We start from the raw sequence: 18,592 nt of genomic DNA, 5'->3' as shown, positions 1-18,592 counted from the left end.
GATATAACAATTAGAGTTATATATAATTTACATAACTGAGTGTAAATATTCTAAGAAATTGTACCAGAAGTGGCTAATGAAGCATTCTTTTAATTTTGTTCTAATACCTGAAGATTTTCAGTTTTCTGGACGATGCCTGGTAGTAACCTGTTATTGACTCCACTCTGAATTCTAGATATGGACGCATATTCTATTTGACAATTGCTTTTACATTCTGGTCCTGTAGCTGTGATTTTCATGACTCATTCTCCAGTCATTTTCATTACTAACCACAAATATATATGCATGTTGATACCTAAGTGTAAGAAGCTGTAGGTCTCTGAAGAGATTTCCGGAAGATATTCCGTTATCAACTTTATACACCTGTCTTACTACATGTTTCTGTGGGATAAATAATTTCTTTGGCTTAGCTGCATTGGACAATAAAGTTATCTCTGAAACCTGTCACCAGATCAACACAATGAGAAAGATTTTTGAGACACTGACTTATTAATATTTTTTCCCATAGTCAGCCTGATATTTACCATTTAAATTTACAAAAATCAGCATTGTCTTACACAATTTTCTCAAAATTATATATTTCCTTTTTGGAATTCTTTATAAATCTTACATTACTACGTATTGAAGTGATGAGGAGGGAAGATAATACTGTTTTAAAAGTTTTTGTTGGTGTGGCATACCGGTACCCAAAAACGTTCAGGTGTGAACAACACCACAAGACATTTCTCACACTCATCCTGTGTGTCACTTTTCTTCTTTCTTGCTTTGAACACTACACAGTTTTTAGAGGGTATTATTTCCTTGAAGGGACTTGGGGGGGGGGGGGTATAATGCTGTATAACATGTTATATGTCCTTAATGTTCTGTAGAAACTGAAATTTGTTCAATCTGAGTATGCCTGATTAGGTGTAAGAGAGGGCCTGAAGGCCCTAATCTTGCCAGGTAAAATAAATGCATAAATAAATAAATATAACAAAATTTGCTCAATTTTCTACTTGCAGTCTAACAGGGGAAATTCCAGATTGGGGCTGTCCAGGTCTAGGTAGTATGGCAGAGTGAAATGCTCTATTATGACATCAGCCAGCTGAACTCTAAATAGAGTGAAACAAGATTTTGTTCCTGTCACTTTATTTGGTAGGACAAGTGAATTGAAAAACTCGATGCCCATCAGGTAAAAGAAAATCTCATATTTCCTTTGGAATACCTTCCCATGAAAGGGAAAGATGACAACAGTTGGTCCTGTATGTCAACTGTGCTCATTGAATTATTGTATTGTAAAATTGCATGGGGCTTCTGGACTGGGGTTTTAGTTTTCCTATCAGATTTTCCTGTTGCTGTCATACTGACATCTGTATGTATAGTGGACAGAATATTTATTCATTTTTATCCATTCACTTCAGAGACATGAGCTTGTAAGAAAATAACACAAGAATCTCTTTTTTATAAGTTCAGATTTTTGGAAATGGTCTGGCTTATTCCACCCTCTGGATCTAACACTCTCTATGGAATTTGTGCTCCATTCAGTGAGCCTTACAAACAATGGTGGGGAAGTGTACCAGTTGTCACTATGTACTGTTTGACCATTGTCCAAAAACAGTTGCACAAGGTCCATAACAGAAGCTTAACAAATCAGAATTTCCTTACTGCTTGGGTCAGGTTTTCTTTACTGTATAAATAACAAAGGAGCAGTAGCCACTATTTGACTGACAACATTTAAGGAAATTACTAAGAAAATGTGCCTGTGGGTGTAGCAATGTCTACCTCTGAATTTCATGAGGAATTCATCACTTGCAATATCTTCTTCAAGATAATAAATGCTTTGGAAATTTTGTTCAAGTTTGTCAGTAACATGTTGCAACTTGTTCAGATAGTTTGCAGTGTCAGCATTTCTATTATTTACAAAATGAAAGAGCCCAGAAATATGTAAGATTCTTCTATATGGCATGATGTCAGAAAAGAAAGAAGAATGGATGGATTTTTTTGTGGAACAGTATAATTGAAGTGCTGGCTTAATCACCCATGCCATAAGAATACACAAAGTAAAATGTGCTTGAATTTCATTGGATGTAGTTGGAAACCAAGCACTGTTTGATTTCGAAATAGGAGAGTATTTATAACAATCTGCTGCATATCTATTTGTTTCTGCTGCTAAAGTCTCCCAGAGAGACATATGAACCATTTTTCTGTACATACGTAAGGAAGTAGTTGTTGAGGGAGTTGACTTTGAACCCTAGGACTCATTTCTACTTTTTTATTTTTATTTATTTATTTATTTATTATTTATAACAACACTCACACCTGTTGCTACAACATCAGTGTCACTATCAGTTTCATTTGCCTCATTGTAATCACTAGTATCATTTACCACATTGTCTTCATTATCAGACCTATCAGAAATATCAGTTTCAGAAACATCAGTCTCTTTTATTCAATAGACTGTAGATTTCCTGGACTGAGAGAAACTTTTTATGGTACAGCAGTGCTTGATACTACAAATCTGGTGAAAAACGTTGAGAACAATTGCTTATAACTCACAAAATATCAAAAGAAATCGAGTGTGCTGTACACCACTAAATAGACTGCTACCTCATATGTCTAGTAATATATAACATGTCATGCCATCTATTGACAGAAAAGAAGAAACACTTAGAAGAATCTATAGCTGCTCAGCCCATCTCACAGCCCGCTATGTAACTGGAAATCTGCAACTGTGAGCCAGCTGTATAAGCCAGTCAGTTAATTGTAAAGCAGATATAATTGAGATTTACAGTTAACTTATTCACATGCTAGTGTCACATCATTTTTTTATCTATCTGTGTGCTAACGAGTTCCATATGTGAAATTTTGCACTTTGTGCCCATTATTCTCTATGTCTAGTACCAGTAAGTAAATTTTATTTCTTGGAAATTGTATAAAATGAGTTTTCCTTGGATTAAGGGTTAAAATGTTTATTGTGAATCAGTTGTAAGCTAATTCCATTATTCTCTTGCTAGTATTATAGATGTCTTTGGACTCCTTATCAGCACACTAGAGCCATCAGTAAACAGCATAGATTTCATGGAATGCTCCATTTTGACAGTTAAATCATGTATTTAGATCAAGGACAGGAGTGGGTCAAGCATCAAATCTTGTAGCACATAATATTTACCATTACACAATTCTGAATTCAGTCTTATGTGTGTTCTGGCATTTTTTTAATGTGACACACAGAAAATGCAAAAAGAATATTTTTCCTTGTTTATGTTACACCAGAATTGTATTTTTCAGATCACATATTGCCTCCTCAAACAAGAAGACAAACTGAGCTGCTATTATAGGGTACTTTTCAGAACATTATTTGAATATTCCATTGTAAGGTAATTTCTCAAGAAACTGTTGAGAGTATAGAATTGGGGGAGATGGGTCTATAATTAGAAATCACCTGTTCATGACCACTTTAATAGATTGGTCTTAGTACTGCAAACGTCAGTCTTTCAGGAAATACTCCATGGCTCATTCACTGGTTACACAGATAATGTAAGAGAGCACTACTCAGTGAACAAAAAATTTTAGTACTTCTGTTGAACTAACATCGTAACCAGAAGAGTCCCTGATTTACAATAACCTGTGAATTTTATGATTTCTAGATCAAATGGTTTGACAAAACTACAATGAAACATGGTAGGCCCTTTCAGGATTTGAATTATGAAGTATCTACCATACCATTCTCTGTTACAGTTTTGAGTATTTATATGGCAAGTAAACAATAATACCACAGTACAGATTGCAATATTTTCCACAAAAGCCTTAGGAGGAAAGAGATGCACTGTAGATCATAACAGAATTTTAATTCCTTTCATTCTTGTAAAGAACAAAATATAATGTGTTGTTAAAGCTTTTCTTATCATTTTAAAGGATACTGTAACAAGAAACCCAATGAGATTTGCTACATAATTCCTTAAAAAATTCCAAGAACTTCTACATACCTATGATTATACCGCTTCAGTTTTTGAAGTCCATATTTAGAGTCCATGGAACCTTTTGAAACAGGTAAGGATTCCAAATTAGCCATAAGTAAATTTATGGAAGATTTTAGTTCTTCAATGTACAAAGATTCCATTTCCTTCAGTACAAACTTTGGCATTAATTTTCTGTTCTGGAAATGAAATTAAAAATTTGACATTATTGACTGTGATCACAGTTGTCTTGCAATTCTATTTGAAAAAATTAGGTGATCTAAAACAAATCAATAAAATTTTAGTTTCATTACTTATTTATGGAGGCTCAAATTCTCTGATGTGTCACAATTAACATTTTACATAAGGTAGTGAACTGTTTAGTATGAGGCAGTCACCATTGTACAGTTGTGTCAAACCAGTACTTACCAACAGCAAGCCAATTAAATCACATTGGCAGTTTCATATCACTGTTTGCAGTACATAATACTAAAAATTTGTGCATCTATGACAGATTATTTTAATATCCACTTCAGAATGTATGTTTCATTGTGTTAGTGGTTTTAGTTATATTACAATCTTCATACTGCTGTATTTCTGTCGAGAAAACAACGTTTTGTTTGGTGTTATAGCATCACCACAAAGGCCAAAGACAACTAATATCATATAAATCTCTCCCAGCACTTACACTGAGCCTTAGCTGCTAGATCAGCCTCCTCTAATCACTCACTACTGTTGTTCCCTATTCACAGAATGTGAATGTTAAACCTAAGTTACATTATTTATATGCATGCATAGAATCCATAATGAGAACAGTGCAGCATGATGTAGTCAATATGAGAATACATTATTACTGCAATGCCTGCCATAGTCAAAGCTGTTAACCATTGACTCAGAATTAAATTATTAGGAAAAGACTTGAGGGCTGACAGTAACCAAGCCTGAGATGCTGGAGTTGACAGTCATGTGTGCTTGGGTTGTGCTTGCTTGTGTGTACAAATGGTGTGTGTATCTTATTTGCTGATGAAGGCTGTGGCTGAAAGCTTTATGCAAGTGTGTTTTAATTGTGCCTGTCTGCAACTTAACGTGTCTTCTTCAACATAAGAAGCAATCTATGTTTTCCTACATTGTTCAAAATGAAGTCTGATAGTGTTTCAGGAAAGACAGACACAGTGTTTATTATAAATGCACAGACTATCTCATGCTGCACAGCCATCTCACATTCCCACCTAGTGCCACCTATCCAATGTCCCTATCCATGTTTACATGCCTGCTAATTGTAGATTTCCACTGGAGGTTGAATGTAAATGTGCTCCTTACTGAAGGTTGTGAATTCATTGCTCATTGAGGAGACTCGATGATATGAATACATTGTTCTTGATATTGATGTATTTGCAGTTTATTACTTTTGAGAAGTAAATCAGAATATTGAAGTAGATGACACTGAGTTATGAGATCTATGAGGTTAGATATTATACTGAGAGTGGCCAATAGAATTTATGGTTGAAGATGAGAAATGGGATTATCCTTCTAGCATTTAATAATGGGATTTTGAGGAATAACCATATCCTACATTGTTACTTGCAGAGACAATATGTCTGAGGTCTGAAAAATCATCAGTTAGGAGAAGTGGCCCATGAAACATACTTTTGTGATAGCTATTGAGAATACAGTGTAGTCCTAAGTCAGGATCACAACAAACAGAGCGTATTAATATGACAAAATGGTTGTGAGTTGCTGAAACAAATGAATATGGTTGTCAAATAAAGATTGTGGTGATAGACTAACCGGGATGTCATGTGACCTGAATATTGTTGTAGCAACTTCATTTTAGTCAGTTATACTGAGATATATTTCCAGAACAATATTTGGTGTTTCTGAGGATGGAGTGAGCTAGTAATGAAATGTGAATGAAAGGTTTTTGCTACAATCAATTAAAAATAAACATAAATTTCATTAGTTTTGAAATAACATAATTTCAGTTTGAACAATAGTGTAAAATCCAGAGATCCAGTGCATTTACGTGACAGCTCCATTAAAAATAATTTATGGTTGTCTAATCAATACAAGAGAAACAGTGACTGCTGCAATTAAATTTTTTGGGACATCCATAAAACATACTCAGGGGGTTTTATTGGGCAAGCATCATTAAAATCTCTGGAACTTACACTGTGAAACATACAAGTAATTGTGACAATATGGAATCTCATAATGACATTGTGTTGTGGTGTTCAGTCTGAAGACTGGTTCAATGCAGCTCTCCATGATACTCTATTCCATGAAAGCTTCTTCATTTCTGAGTAACTATTGCAACCTACATCCTTCTGAATCTGCTTGCTGTATTCATCTCTCAGTCTCCCTCTGCGATTTTTGCCCACCACACTTCCCCCCAATACTAAATTGGTGATCCCTTGATGTCTCAGAATATGTCCTACCAACAGAGCCTTTCTTCTAGTCAGGTTGTGTCACAAAAGTCTTTTCTCCTGAATTACATTTGGTACTTTCTCATTTGTTATGTGATCCAACCATCTAATCTTCAGCATTCTTCGGTAGCTCAACCTTCCAAAAGCTTCTAGTCTCTTCTTGTCCTAATTGCTTATTGTCTATGTTTTGCTTCTATACATGCCTATGCTCCACAAAAATACTTTCAGAAAAGACTTCCTGACACTTAAATCTATACTTGATGTTAACAAATGTCTCTTCTTCAGATACGTCTTTTCTTGCCATTGCCAGTCTACATTATATATTCTGTCCACTCCAGCCACCATCAGTCATTTTGATACCCAGATAAAAAAAAAAACTCATCCACTACCTTAAGTATCTCATTTCCTAATCTAATTCGATCAGCATCAACTGATTTAATTTAACGACAATGCATTACAATTTTTTTTTGTTTTATTGATGTTCACCTTATATCCTTCTTTCAAGACCTTGTCCATTCTGTTCAGCTGCTCTTCCCAGTCCTTTGCTGTCTCTGAGAGAATTACAATACCATTGGCAAATCTCAAATTTTTTATTTCTTCTCCTTGGACTTTAATTCCTACTCTAAATTTTTCTTTTCTTTCCCTTACTGCTTGCTTGATGCACAGATTGAATAACATCAGGGATAGGCTACAACACTGTCTCACATCCTTCTCAACCATTACTTCCCTTCCATCCCCCTCAAGTTTTGTAACTGCTATCTGGTTGCTGTACAAGTTTTTATTAGCCTTTTGCCCCCTGTGTTTTACCTCTGCTACCCTCCAAATTTCAAAGAAAGGATTCCAATCAACATTGTAAAAAGCTTTCTCTAAGTCTAAAAATGCTATAAACACATGTTTGCCTTTCCTTAACCTATCCTCTATGAGAAGTCATAGGGTCAGTACTGCCTCACATGCTCCTACGTTTCACCAGAATTAATTCTGATTTTTCCTTAGGTCAGCCTCTACCAGATTTCAGTTCTTCTGTAAAGCATTCTTGTTAGTATTTTGCAACCATGACTTATTAAACTAATAGTTTAGTAATATTCACAACAGTCAGCACTTTCTTTCCTTTGAACTGGAATTATTATATTCTTCTTGAAGTCTGAGGGTATTTCACCTGTTTCATACATCTTACTCAGCAGATGGAAGAGTTTTGTCATTGCTGGCTCTCCCAAGGCTATCAGTAGTTCTAACGGAATGTTGTCTACTTCTGGGGCTTTGTTTTGTCTCAGGTCTTTCAGTGCTCTGTCAAATTCTTCTCACAATATCATATCTACCATCTCATCCATTCATATAATACTGCCCTCAAGTACATCTCCCTTGTATAGATCCTCTATGTATTCCTTCCACTTTTCAGATTTTCCTTCTTTGTTTAGAACTGGTTTTTCAGCTGAGCTCTTGATATTTATACATGTGGTTCTCTTTCCTCCAAAGGCCTCTTTAATTTTCCAGTACGTGGCATCTATCTTTCCCTTAGCCATATATGCTTCTAAATCCTTAGATATGTCCTCTAGCTATTCCTGCTTATGCATTTTGCACTTCCTGTCAATCTCGTTTCTTAGTTGCTTTGTATTCCTTTCTGCCTGCTTCATTTACTGGTTTTTTTATATTTTCTCCTTTCATGAATTAAATGCAATATCTCTTGAGTTACCCCAGGATTTCTATTAAGCCTCATCTTTTTACCTAATTGATCATCTGCTGCCTTCACTATATCATCTCTCCAAGCTACTCATTCTTCTTCTACTGTATTCCTTTCCCCTGTTTTTGTCAGTCATTCCATAATGTTCCCTCAGAAACACTCAGAAACCTGTGGTTCTTTCAGTTTATCTGGGCCCCATCTCCTCAATTTCCTATCAATTTGTAATTTCTTCACTTTAAATCTACAGTTCATAAACAATAAATTGCAGTCAGAGTCCACCTCAGCCCCTGGGAATGTCTTGCAATTTAAAATGTGGTTCCTAAACCTCTGTCTTATCATTACGTAATCAATCTGAAAGCTTTCACTGTTCAGTGACATTAAAGGACATATTCCATTTACAGTATGGTAACTTACATTTGAAGTAAGGAAGTAAATGAAATGAACTGAATTAGTTTTGAATGAAATAGATTTGAAACAATGAGTATACACATAAGAATACTACATTATATTTGGATGCACATTGCCATGGATGTTGCATACATTGTTGTACAGCCAATTTTATCTCTGGTACTGGCAGTGTATGACAGTCACATACTGTACTTTAAATGTAAGTTAACACACTATAAATGGAATATGTTCATTAATGTCAATGTAAATTACATATTTTCTCAATTTGTTGCATATTTCACAATGTATATTTCAGACACTCTGATAATGCTCTTGTAGTATTATAAGGCAAAATCAAGCAATGGAAAATCCAGAAGGGATAACATGGACAATATATTATTTTGATTTAGAGACTTAAGAAGATGCTTGAACACAACTTTTTGAAATATTTTCGAAAAAGTCAGCAAAAGTTGACAATATCTCTTTATCCCCCTTCTTGTAAAGAGGCTTAACATTAAGATATTTTTGCCAGTCTGGAAACGTTCCACTAACAAGAGATTGATAACACAGATAACTTCAGATAGAACTCAACTCACATGAGCACTCTTCAATTAACTTCATTGATACATTATTATAACCACTATAATAATTTGATTTTAAGGATTTTATGATGGATGAGTGTCCTTTCCATTTTACAATATCTTATGCAATGAACAACCTGGATTCAGAAATAAGACTGCTGTTTATGAGTGCATCAATTCCATATTAAGCCTGATGGACAAGAAACATGAATCAACAGGAGTATTTATTGACCTGTAAAAAAGATTTTTACATGGTGGACTATAAGATTCTGCTGTCAAAGGTTGGAAAATATGGTAGTCAAAGTCTGTCCAACAACTAGATCAGCTCCTTCCTGAGCAATTATAAACAAGCAGTGTGCATCAAACACACAAATATCCACCTAAAAACTGTATCTGAACACTTATCAGACTTTAATAAAATTAAATATGATGTACCCCAAAGATCAGTAATAGGACTCCCTCTGCTCCTTCTGCATATAAATTATCTCATATAAAATGGGGATGCACATAAAACAATAGCATTTGCAGATGATACCACAATTCTACAAAAAAAATGATAAAGAACAATTACAGTAATCAGTAAATACTGTCACAAAACTATTTAGCAGCTGGGCACAAAATAAACAACTTGTGTTAAATAGTAAAAAAAGACCATGGCATTAAAATTCCACAATGCTTCTAACAAGGACATATTTATCCCCTTGGTATCTATCAATGACAAACAGCATTGAAACCAAACTCTTAGGACTTTCTGCAGAGAATCAAGAACTGAGAATTTTATTCACCATAGATCATTTTACAATGCTATTGGCTTCATCATACAGCAATGTTAAATGGAATAAGCATATTAAATACCTTAATCCAAAACTTGTTGCCTTATTTGCTCACTAAAATCATGCTGTAGTGAGAGAATAGTAATGAATGCATATGGTGCCCACTTCCATTCTTGCCTTAAATATAGAGTCACTTTCCAGAGAAACTCTAAAACAGCTAACAGCACATTCAAACTACAAGAAAGGGCCATTAGAATCATGTTTGGATACAAACATAGAGACTCTTGCAAACCTCTGTTTAAGATATGTTGTAGTTTTTCACTACCATGTGTATACAAAATGGAATGCCTTATACTCATTAAAATAAATGTAATAGTTAAGGATTGTAGACTGCAAAAAACTATGATATACATGATCATCCTACCAGGAAAAAAATTACATGTAACTCAAATCAGTACATCTTCACACCAAAAAAATAATTTCCACATGGGTGTTAAACTTTATAACAAACTTCCTGAAAACATAAAAGCTGTTACTGAGGTCAAAACCTTCATAAAATCTCTAAATTCAAATTTGCTGCATCACTGCTTCTACTCTGCTGAAGAATATTTAAATTTATGAAGTGTGCTATGTAAATACTTCATGCATAAAATGTTTCATTGAAACCTTAAATAAGTATGCCTAGAAATAACTTTCAGAAGTGTTCTTATAACTTGACTTGTCCAATGTTTTATGCAAAAGATGCTTTTATAGACAACAGGACCAGTAAATACCGTACAATACATTACTGAAGTTATTTGTAGAGACTGGTCTATTATATTCCATTGCAATGTTTACTGCCTGCTAACCCCAAGCTGACAGTAACAGTAACAAAGTACTTGTTTAAGTGATTTGCGACACTACATGCACTTGTTACTAATGTCTAATTTAATTTCTAGAGTTATCTGTTCCTCTTCCTTTCCAGCCTCCCTGTCCCAGTCTTCACTATATCCCATACAGCTTTTTCCTTTTTTGTTGCCTGTTATCTTTTTCTAATAATAAAGTTGCTTAGATTACTGGATTACTAGCTTCAATATTTTGTAGTATTTTTTATAATGAATTACAATGCTAACATCAGAACCATCCCTACATAGTAGATATAGTCTCCTTTTTGTGACACTTGATACCATTATTTCTAGTGTAATCCATGCTCTATTTTTAGCCTTCTGTTTGATTTGAGTTACCTTTAAGGGAAAACCATTTTCAAAAGAGGAAGTAACTTTACTAATGAATGTTTTGTGTTTTCCATTTGAGTCAGAAGTATTGTAAATACCTACCCAGTTAATTTCTTTGAGCACTCTCCTAAATTTCTTAATTTTTGTCTTGTTTATTAATCTCCTGTACTCAGGTTTAATAGATTTTATATCCTGACAAGTTTTAGTATTTAACCCTCAAGCCTCTGTTTAAAGTGTGCTGATAAAAAATAAAATGATTTTGCATAGTTCCATTTTTGTTTCACATCTGCAGACCCACACCTTTTCCTTCATTGTTGCTTCAGGTAACACAATGATAATTTGTGTTGTTATACATCCAAGTGAGCAGCAGTAATATAAAATACAAAGTGAGCTAGGCAGAAAAAAAATTATGATCCATGCAAAATAAATAAATAAATAAAAATAAAAATAAAAAAATGGCCCTGATTATGAGCTAGCAGCCTAATGCCACATTGAGACAGTTGTCTATGAGAGAATTAGTGAACAAATAAGCCGCTGGATGGGATCTGATGCCACTGCATTGCTTAATGCTTCAAGTGGGTCATTACTGTCTCTGTAACACCTGTCCTTAGCAACAGGGTACTTACCAAAAATTTATTTCATTATTGTTTAATAAAACAGTGGTGTAGCTCATATTACATAAGTTTACTTTCTTGTTGTTCAAACAAACTAAGATTAAATTGTGATTTTGATCATAAATGACTCAGCTTGCCAACATAAATGAAACTATTCTATACATGTGTACAAAGTGCGCTGTGTGCCCCCTTGTCTTATGAAAAATGGTGCACCTGCTCAAAGGTTAAGATCAGATGCTGCATGTCATGATCATATAACCCATTTGCTATTGGTTTTGTGATATGACACTTTTCCCTAGATTTGTCTCAGAGCATTTAAATACCCCAGTTGCAAAGTCCAGAGGAGAAATTAAATTGAATGACAGTGTTACTGATTACAACAATGGTTCACTGACAGATCCACACTACATTCAGAAGCAACTACTATTTTCTTATTTTTTACTGTGAGATGGGCAACAGAGTTTCCAGATTTTTTATGAGGAGGTTAAAGTTTCCTGAGGGTGCTCTGAGTAGACATACTATAATAAAGGATTTATTATGAAATACTACTTCTGTTGCACAAGCCTCTATGTGCTGCTGTGGGCAAAATTTTTAATATCAGTATTCTTGAAATTAAAACAGTTTCTGAAATATGTGGTAACTCCTACTTCTCCACATTTTCTCTACAGATCTAAGAAGCGTCAGTGGCTGAAACTGTTGTCATGTGTGTGTTGGTTGTGCTTGCATGAAGAAGCTCACATGTGTTTTTCTTGTACCTGTCTGCAGTTCAACATCTCCACTATATGGTGATTAGCAATCTATCCTTTACATAATAGTTATTATAGAGAAAAACTAGTCAATAAAATGTACTGAGTGCAACTTGTTCTGTCTTGAGAAAAATAGTGTCATGTTACAATGGCATTATAATATTAACATTTTTATAAGGAGAATTACTGGAAAGATTGGCGTATATGCTGAAAACATTTTATGCATTCTGCAGCTACTAAACTAAGATACACGTTAAATTCAAGATAAATTATGACACAAATGTAGTATAGGAGGTGTGAATAGCTGATCACAACTAGGTATTTAGATGTGCTAAATATATGGCAGGGCCTTCCCAGATATTTAGTAAGGGAGTTTTTTTGGTTAGTAACCCTAGAAGTTTGTTCATGTTCCTCTTGTTTAATTACAATAAATGCTCACAATAAAAACCTTTTTTTTCCTTTTTTTTAGAGTAAATAACTCAGTTTGTTAATTCACATTGCCAAGGTTCACTGAGAGATTGCCATGATAAACAAAAATTATTTTGTCAAAACAAACATCAAAAGTGGTGATTTATTCACTGCACTGACACAGGTTAGGAATTCGCTATGGGGCTGACAGTAAATTCATGGGGATTTTGCAAAGCACTATCTTAACTTTATACTATGTAAATAGCAGTTTTTATGTTGAAACTTTATTTTTGATATTGTGGTGATTCTTTGAAGCACTGATTCTATCATGGCATAGAGGTATGGGGGGTCAACGGTAATGCGGTGTGTCTGGTCAGTCAGCTGCATGGCACAATCTTCTGAGACTATTTCATTCATATTCATACTACTAATATTTACTTACTCAAGTAACAGTTAATTATGGCATATGTTCTCAGCAGACTTTTGATACTGTAATGTGAAGAACTGTACAATTAAAATGGGAACTCATATTTTTTGTGTCGTAATGTTGATTATTACTTTTAGCATAGATTAAGATTAATATATCTGCTGTATGAGAAAGGGTCTGCAATTCTTGCTATTTTATGTTTCCCCCATCCTTTCAAACCACAATTGACATTGAATGACAGGGATTTTGCATTTAGATTCAGAAACTGCAGAAAAACTGACATAGTACTGTTTGTAAAAACATCAATGTTAAACATAAAACTGGTGCTGCACATGTATTTGAAAGCACTGAACAAAAACAAACTGTCAAGGTGCCAATAACATAGATGCAATATATGCTTGGTGTAAATCCAGCATCAGGAAGAATCTTTAGAGTTTCACTTAAATTTTTTAATGTTTCTGTAATGATTTGGTGTTAAACTGATATACTTTTATTTTTTCCCATCCCAAATTATTTACAGTATCACTCAACTATATGCATATGGCTGTGTTTCATATTTTTCTATAGATGATCTAAAGTGGATTTTTACCGATAATTATAAGCATTTGTAATTAATTTTATGCATTTTGAGCATAAATATAGACCATATCCTGAAGGATATTATAGGCATATTTCAGGAAATTTTATTGGATTCCCTATAATTAACCTTATGCAGAACATGAGTCAGTTGTGGTAAGTTTTATTATCTGTAGTTGGTACCTGAAACATCACACACTGTTGCAACACAGGCCACCATGACTATGGCGAAGGAGGATTTCATAAGTCAAGTTGGGTAACATCCAGTTCATGAGAATTTAAATCAGATAATCATAGATATGTGCTACAATGTATTAAAGCACACACATGGAAAAAGTTATAAGAGAGAAATACTGTGTGAGTATAATTAATGTCAAGTCCCATAGACTAATGAACATTTCAGTTATTAATTAAAAACTGGCCAACAACATATTTAAATACAACAATTAGTTACTTGAAGTTGGATAAATTGGATTGCAACTGTTTGCCTTTAGGCAATGAAAGCAGTATAATTACTTCTTGGATCTGTCAACTTCAAGCTATTCACCATTTCCCTGTGAGTGAAACTACTGTCATTCCTAAGCTTACTAGAATATTACTTGTACCAATGTGAAAACAGGAGAAAAAAACAGAACTCTGAGGAAGTAATTTTAAGACAACATATTTAAATATAGGGATAAAGTGTTATCCACATTTTATATACATATAGGGTGGAGAAAAACCGTGACACAAAATTTTAACCCTGGATATCTGAAGCCAGCAGGAACCAAAATTACTAATGGTGTTTGGGTCAACAATGCACCATTTTTAATCTATGGAAACTTGGCACCATGCACTCTGATTGGCTGCAGGATTGCCCTGTTGCCGAATACTTTGGACAACGCATGACCACGAATGCTTTGCCTGCCGGAGATCGCGATGTACCCAAGGCGGCCTGCATGCTCAGTGGTAACACACCAGCCTTCCACTCTGGGGGCCTGGGGATGAATCTGTCGGGGTCCTGACACATCCACTGTAGTTTCATGATTAGACTTACTGGGAACAAACTTGTCAACAGCTGTTAGTTGGTGTACAGAAAGTCTTTTACGTATTGTGTTGACCCTGAAAAGAGCCTTTCTTGTAGCTAGGACATTTTTACTTAAAGCAGGTGCTCCAGCTGGCAATGCTCTGATGCAACACAAGCTTGGTAATGTCAAATGTTGTTTTGCCAAACTCTTTCAAAGATTCCTGGCATTGCCCTGATATAATTGGCAGCATGTTGAATGCGATTCATTAATTGCTCTTATTTTCTAGGTGGTTTACATCCAGGTGGGTCGGCTAGAACCTTGAAGAACCCGCACAGGAAAAAGTCCAGTTGTGTGAGGTCTGGTAATAGTGGTGGCCACATCCTAGACCACATATGCCAATTACCAGGCTGTCAAAGAGTTCATTTAATTATCCAAGCACAGCACAACAGTTATGTGTGGGTACTCATCATGCTGCAACCACATGCAAAGCTGTATGTCTGGGGGAACATCTTTCAGCAGGCATGGTAGAGTTTCTTACAAAAAGGGAAGGTAATTTGCTCCTGTAAACTGAGAAGGTAGACAGTCCAGCCCATTCAGATGGTCACCCACAATGCCTGCCCAAATGTTGAGTGAAAATTTTTCCTGGTGTCTGTGGATGTGACATGAGAATTTCCCCTTGCCCAATAATGAACATTTCGAGTACTATAAAGGCCATCCCAATGGGAGGTGAACTCGTCAATAAACAACACAATAGTGAGGAAGTTGGGATCTCGTGCAACATGTCACAGAAACTTCCGTCAAAACCTTAGCCTGTGTTCATAGTCCACCAATGGATTTAGGTCTTGGACAGGGTGGAAACTAAATGGATGCTGGCCACCATACCTCAAAACCTCCCAGATTAACCAATGAGTGACTCCCATGTCATGTCCAACTGCTTCAGTACTTTTTGTAGGTGCTTCCTCAAAGTGCTCCAGAACAGTATCTTCAAATGTAGCATCCCATTGTGTTCAAGGTTTTTGAGGATCATTATTAAATCCCACTAACAATCCTGTATAGCCAACTCACCAGTGAATTGCTGTAAATGTTTGTGGCATCTTGCTGGGTACCATTCCTCATACAACCTTTGAGCTTCATGCACATTACAGTCTGTTAGTCCATAAAGAAAAACCATATCTCATTGTTCTTCAAACAAATACTGTGCTGCCATGCTTACTGTATGACTAATCACATATGATGTGTGTCTGCTCCAAAGGAAAGCATACTTGTGAATGCCTCTGATGTGAGGTGGAGACAAACAGCAAGACCTATTCAACAGATGTGCATATCACGTTGGGGCAGTGACAGGGTGACGGACATTTGTATGTGTGAATCGGCAACCATAGTGCTGCCCGTCATCCGCCGAACAGAAACAGGGCAATGACACGCCCAATCTGAGCGACCAGTGCCAAGTTTCTGTAGTTTAAAAATGGTTCATTGTTGTTCTTCATGGCATCAGCTATCCAGGGTTAAAAATATATATATATATATATATATATATATATATATATATATATATATATATATATATATATATATAAAAAGAAAGATGATGAGACTTACCAAACAAAAGCGCTGGCAGGTCGATAGACACACAAACATACACACAAAATTCTAGCTTTCGCAACCAATGATTGCCTCGTCAGGAAAGTGGGAAGGAGAGGGAAAGACGAAAGGATTTGGGTTTTAAGGGAGAGGGTAAGGAGTCATTCCAATCCCGGGAGCAGAAAGACTTACCTTAGGGGGAAAAAAGGACAGGTATACACTCGCGCACACACACACATATCCATCCACACGTATATGTGTGCCCTCCCCACAACTTATGACACTGTCATAAATATAATGATCTTGTCACCAACAGGATGTTAATATATAATCATCCATAATCTTCTACTACTCTTTATGCAAGTCTTGCCTCATACCTATATCAGCTCTTATTTCAGTCCTGTGACTGGAATGTTGCACCTCATCAGAGTCAGAGCTATCTGTGAAACATTTTATTTTATATAGCAAATTTGCTGCAACCACTGCACAGTATTTCATATTGGAACACACCATCCAACACCAAAGATGAATAGCTATTGCTAAAGTGTGGTAAAAGCCAACTTGAGCACTCAGTTGTAGAGCAATTTGATCATCTAATGGTACTGACTTTAATGCCTATTTCAGAATCTGTATATCTCCAACACTCCCTCTCCTTTCCCCCTTCCAAGCCACCAAAATACTTTTTTTTAAATTTTACAGATAAAAAACTGCACCTGCAGCATATTAATGTTTTCCTACTAGGCTAGTAGTTCAATTAATTTCTGTCATCAACCTGCCTTTAGTCCCAATTATGATCCCACTCCATTCAACCCTCCTGCCTCCCTGACAACTTCACAATTTTATGATATCATTCTGCTTCATCTGAACTCACTCATAACTTCCATTACATACCTGTTTCTCTCATTCCAGGTATTCCAGCTCACTTTTGTACTACTTTCTTAATGATTATGTAAGTGGTCCCCTATCCTGGCTACAGCCTTTCTGCATAGATAATAGCCATCCCCTCTGCATGCATCTAGATGTTCCACACATGTTGCATCTCTCCTCATGGCCCCCACCACTGGTCTTGCTCCAACAAACACCTCTTTCCTGTACTCAGATCCAAATCACTCTTTTATACTGTCAGACCACAGTTAGTGCTTATCAGTGTAAGCTTTATTAATTAAAGTCAGTTTGTTACAATTTGAAGAAGACTCTGTCCAAGAATCTGGGTGTTCATACCTCTCACATATACTCCTGTATGTCACTAAATGTACTGCTTCTACATGCTTCACCATATACGTATTTACCTCTCTCCCTTGAGTTATATGTAAGAGTTCCACAGAACATTCACCATACCAAAATTATCATCTGAATGTGTGGTTCCTCACTTATATATACTTACACATTCTTTTACTTCTCATTTCATTTTGTAAGTCTAATTAGGCCAAATAACATGTTTCTTTCTACAGTTTATTCTCTTTCTAAAACTGTCATCACCATTTCCATCTCTCTGCTTTCAGCTTTGTAATTTCAGCTTTTCTCCCAGCTTTGTTATTATACATCTCCTTCTTCTGGTACTGAACACATTTACTTTGTCTACAATATATACCTGGGCTGTACTGAGCTCACGACATTTATTTTGACTTCTATTTAGCATTTCACATTTCCCTTTATATCTTAAGTGAGGTATATTTTGATAAATGTTTTCTTAAGCTTAAAGTTGAATGTTCATTAACCAATTTTTGTTGCTTATGGAAAAATACGTAGAAAATTAAATTTTTCTTCCCCTCATTTTTATCTAATACTCTCAGAATTGAAGCTCATTAAAGATTTAATGCGGTTCACTAGTTCATTGAACAGTTCATTATCTGCCTTGAAAATGGTGCATTTTGAATTCATTGACTTGAAACATACACTTGAATGTACTATGATGTTTCACTTCATAACAATGAAATATATACCACATTTATGTTTTTAATTACATTAATTCTTTTCTTTCTATCAAAATCAGTATAAGTTATTACAAATATTGCCAGAATAATCATAAAAGAAGTAAATTATAAGGACTTGCATTAGTTCACTGCAATTTATACACAGCTGCTGCGAAAATGGTCACAGCAAGACTCTTGTTATTATGCCAAATTTTGAGTAGTTGATTCTTTCACTCTGACCATATAATATGTAGACTTGTACAGGCTTTATTTCTAAATATTTTGAACCTTATGTAAATTAAAGTTTTAGATTGTGCTCAGCTTGCCAT

General features: G+C 35.3%; 1 protein-coding gene across 1 annotated transcript in view; it reads right to left on the bottom strand.

Moving 5' to 3' along the window:
• The window catches only part of LOC126183408 (calcium-dependent secretion activator-like), a 1,473,721-nt gene that overhangs the window by 764,670 nt on the left and 690,459 nt on the right, over positions 1-18,592 (bottom strand). Inside the window, exon 9 of the mRNA XM_049925356.1 lies at positions 3,966-4,135. Coding sequence (XP_049781313.1) covers positions 3,966-4,135 — 170 coding nt within the window. The remainder of the gene's footprint in view (positions 1-3,965; positions 4,136-18,592) is intronic.

This window comes from Schistocerca cancellata, chromosome 4 (genome assembly GCF_023864275.1).
Source record: "Schistocerca cancellata isolate TAMUIC-IGC-003103 chromosome 4, iqSchCanc2.1, whole genome shotgun sequence".
In the NCBI taxonomy this organism is placed as follows: domain Eukaryota; kingdom Metazoa; phylum Arthropoda; class Insecta; order Orthoptera; family Acrididae; genus Schistocerca; species Schistocerca cancellata.
The sequence above is the reverse complement of the archived record's forward strand: the minus strand, read 5'-3'. Positions and strand labels throughout refer to the sequence as shown.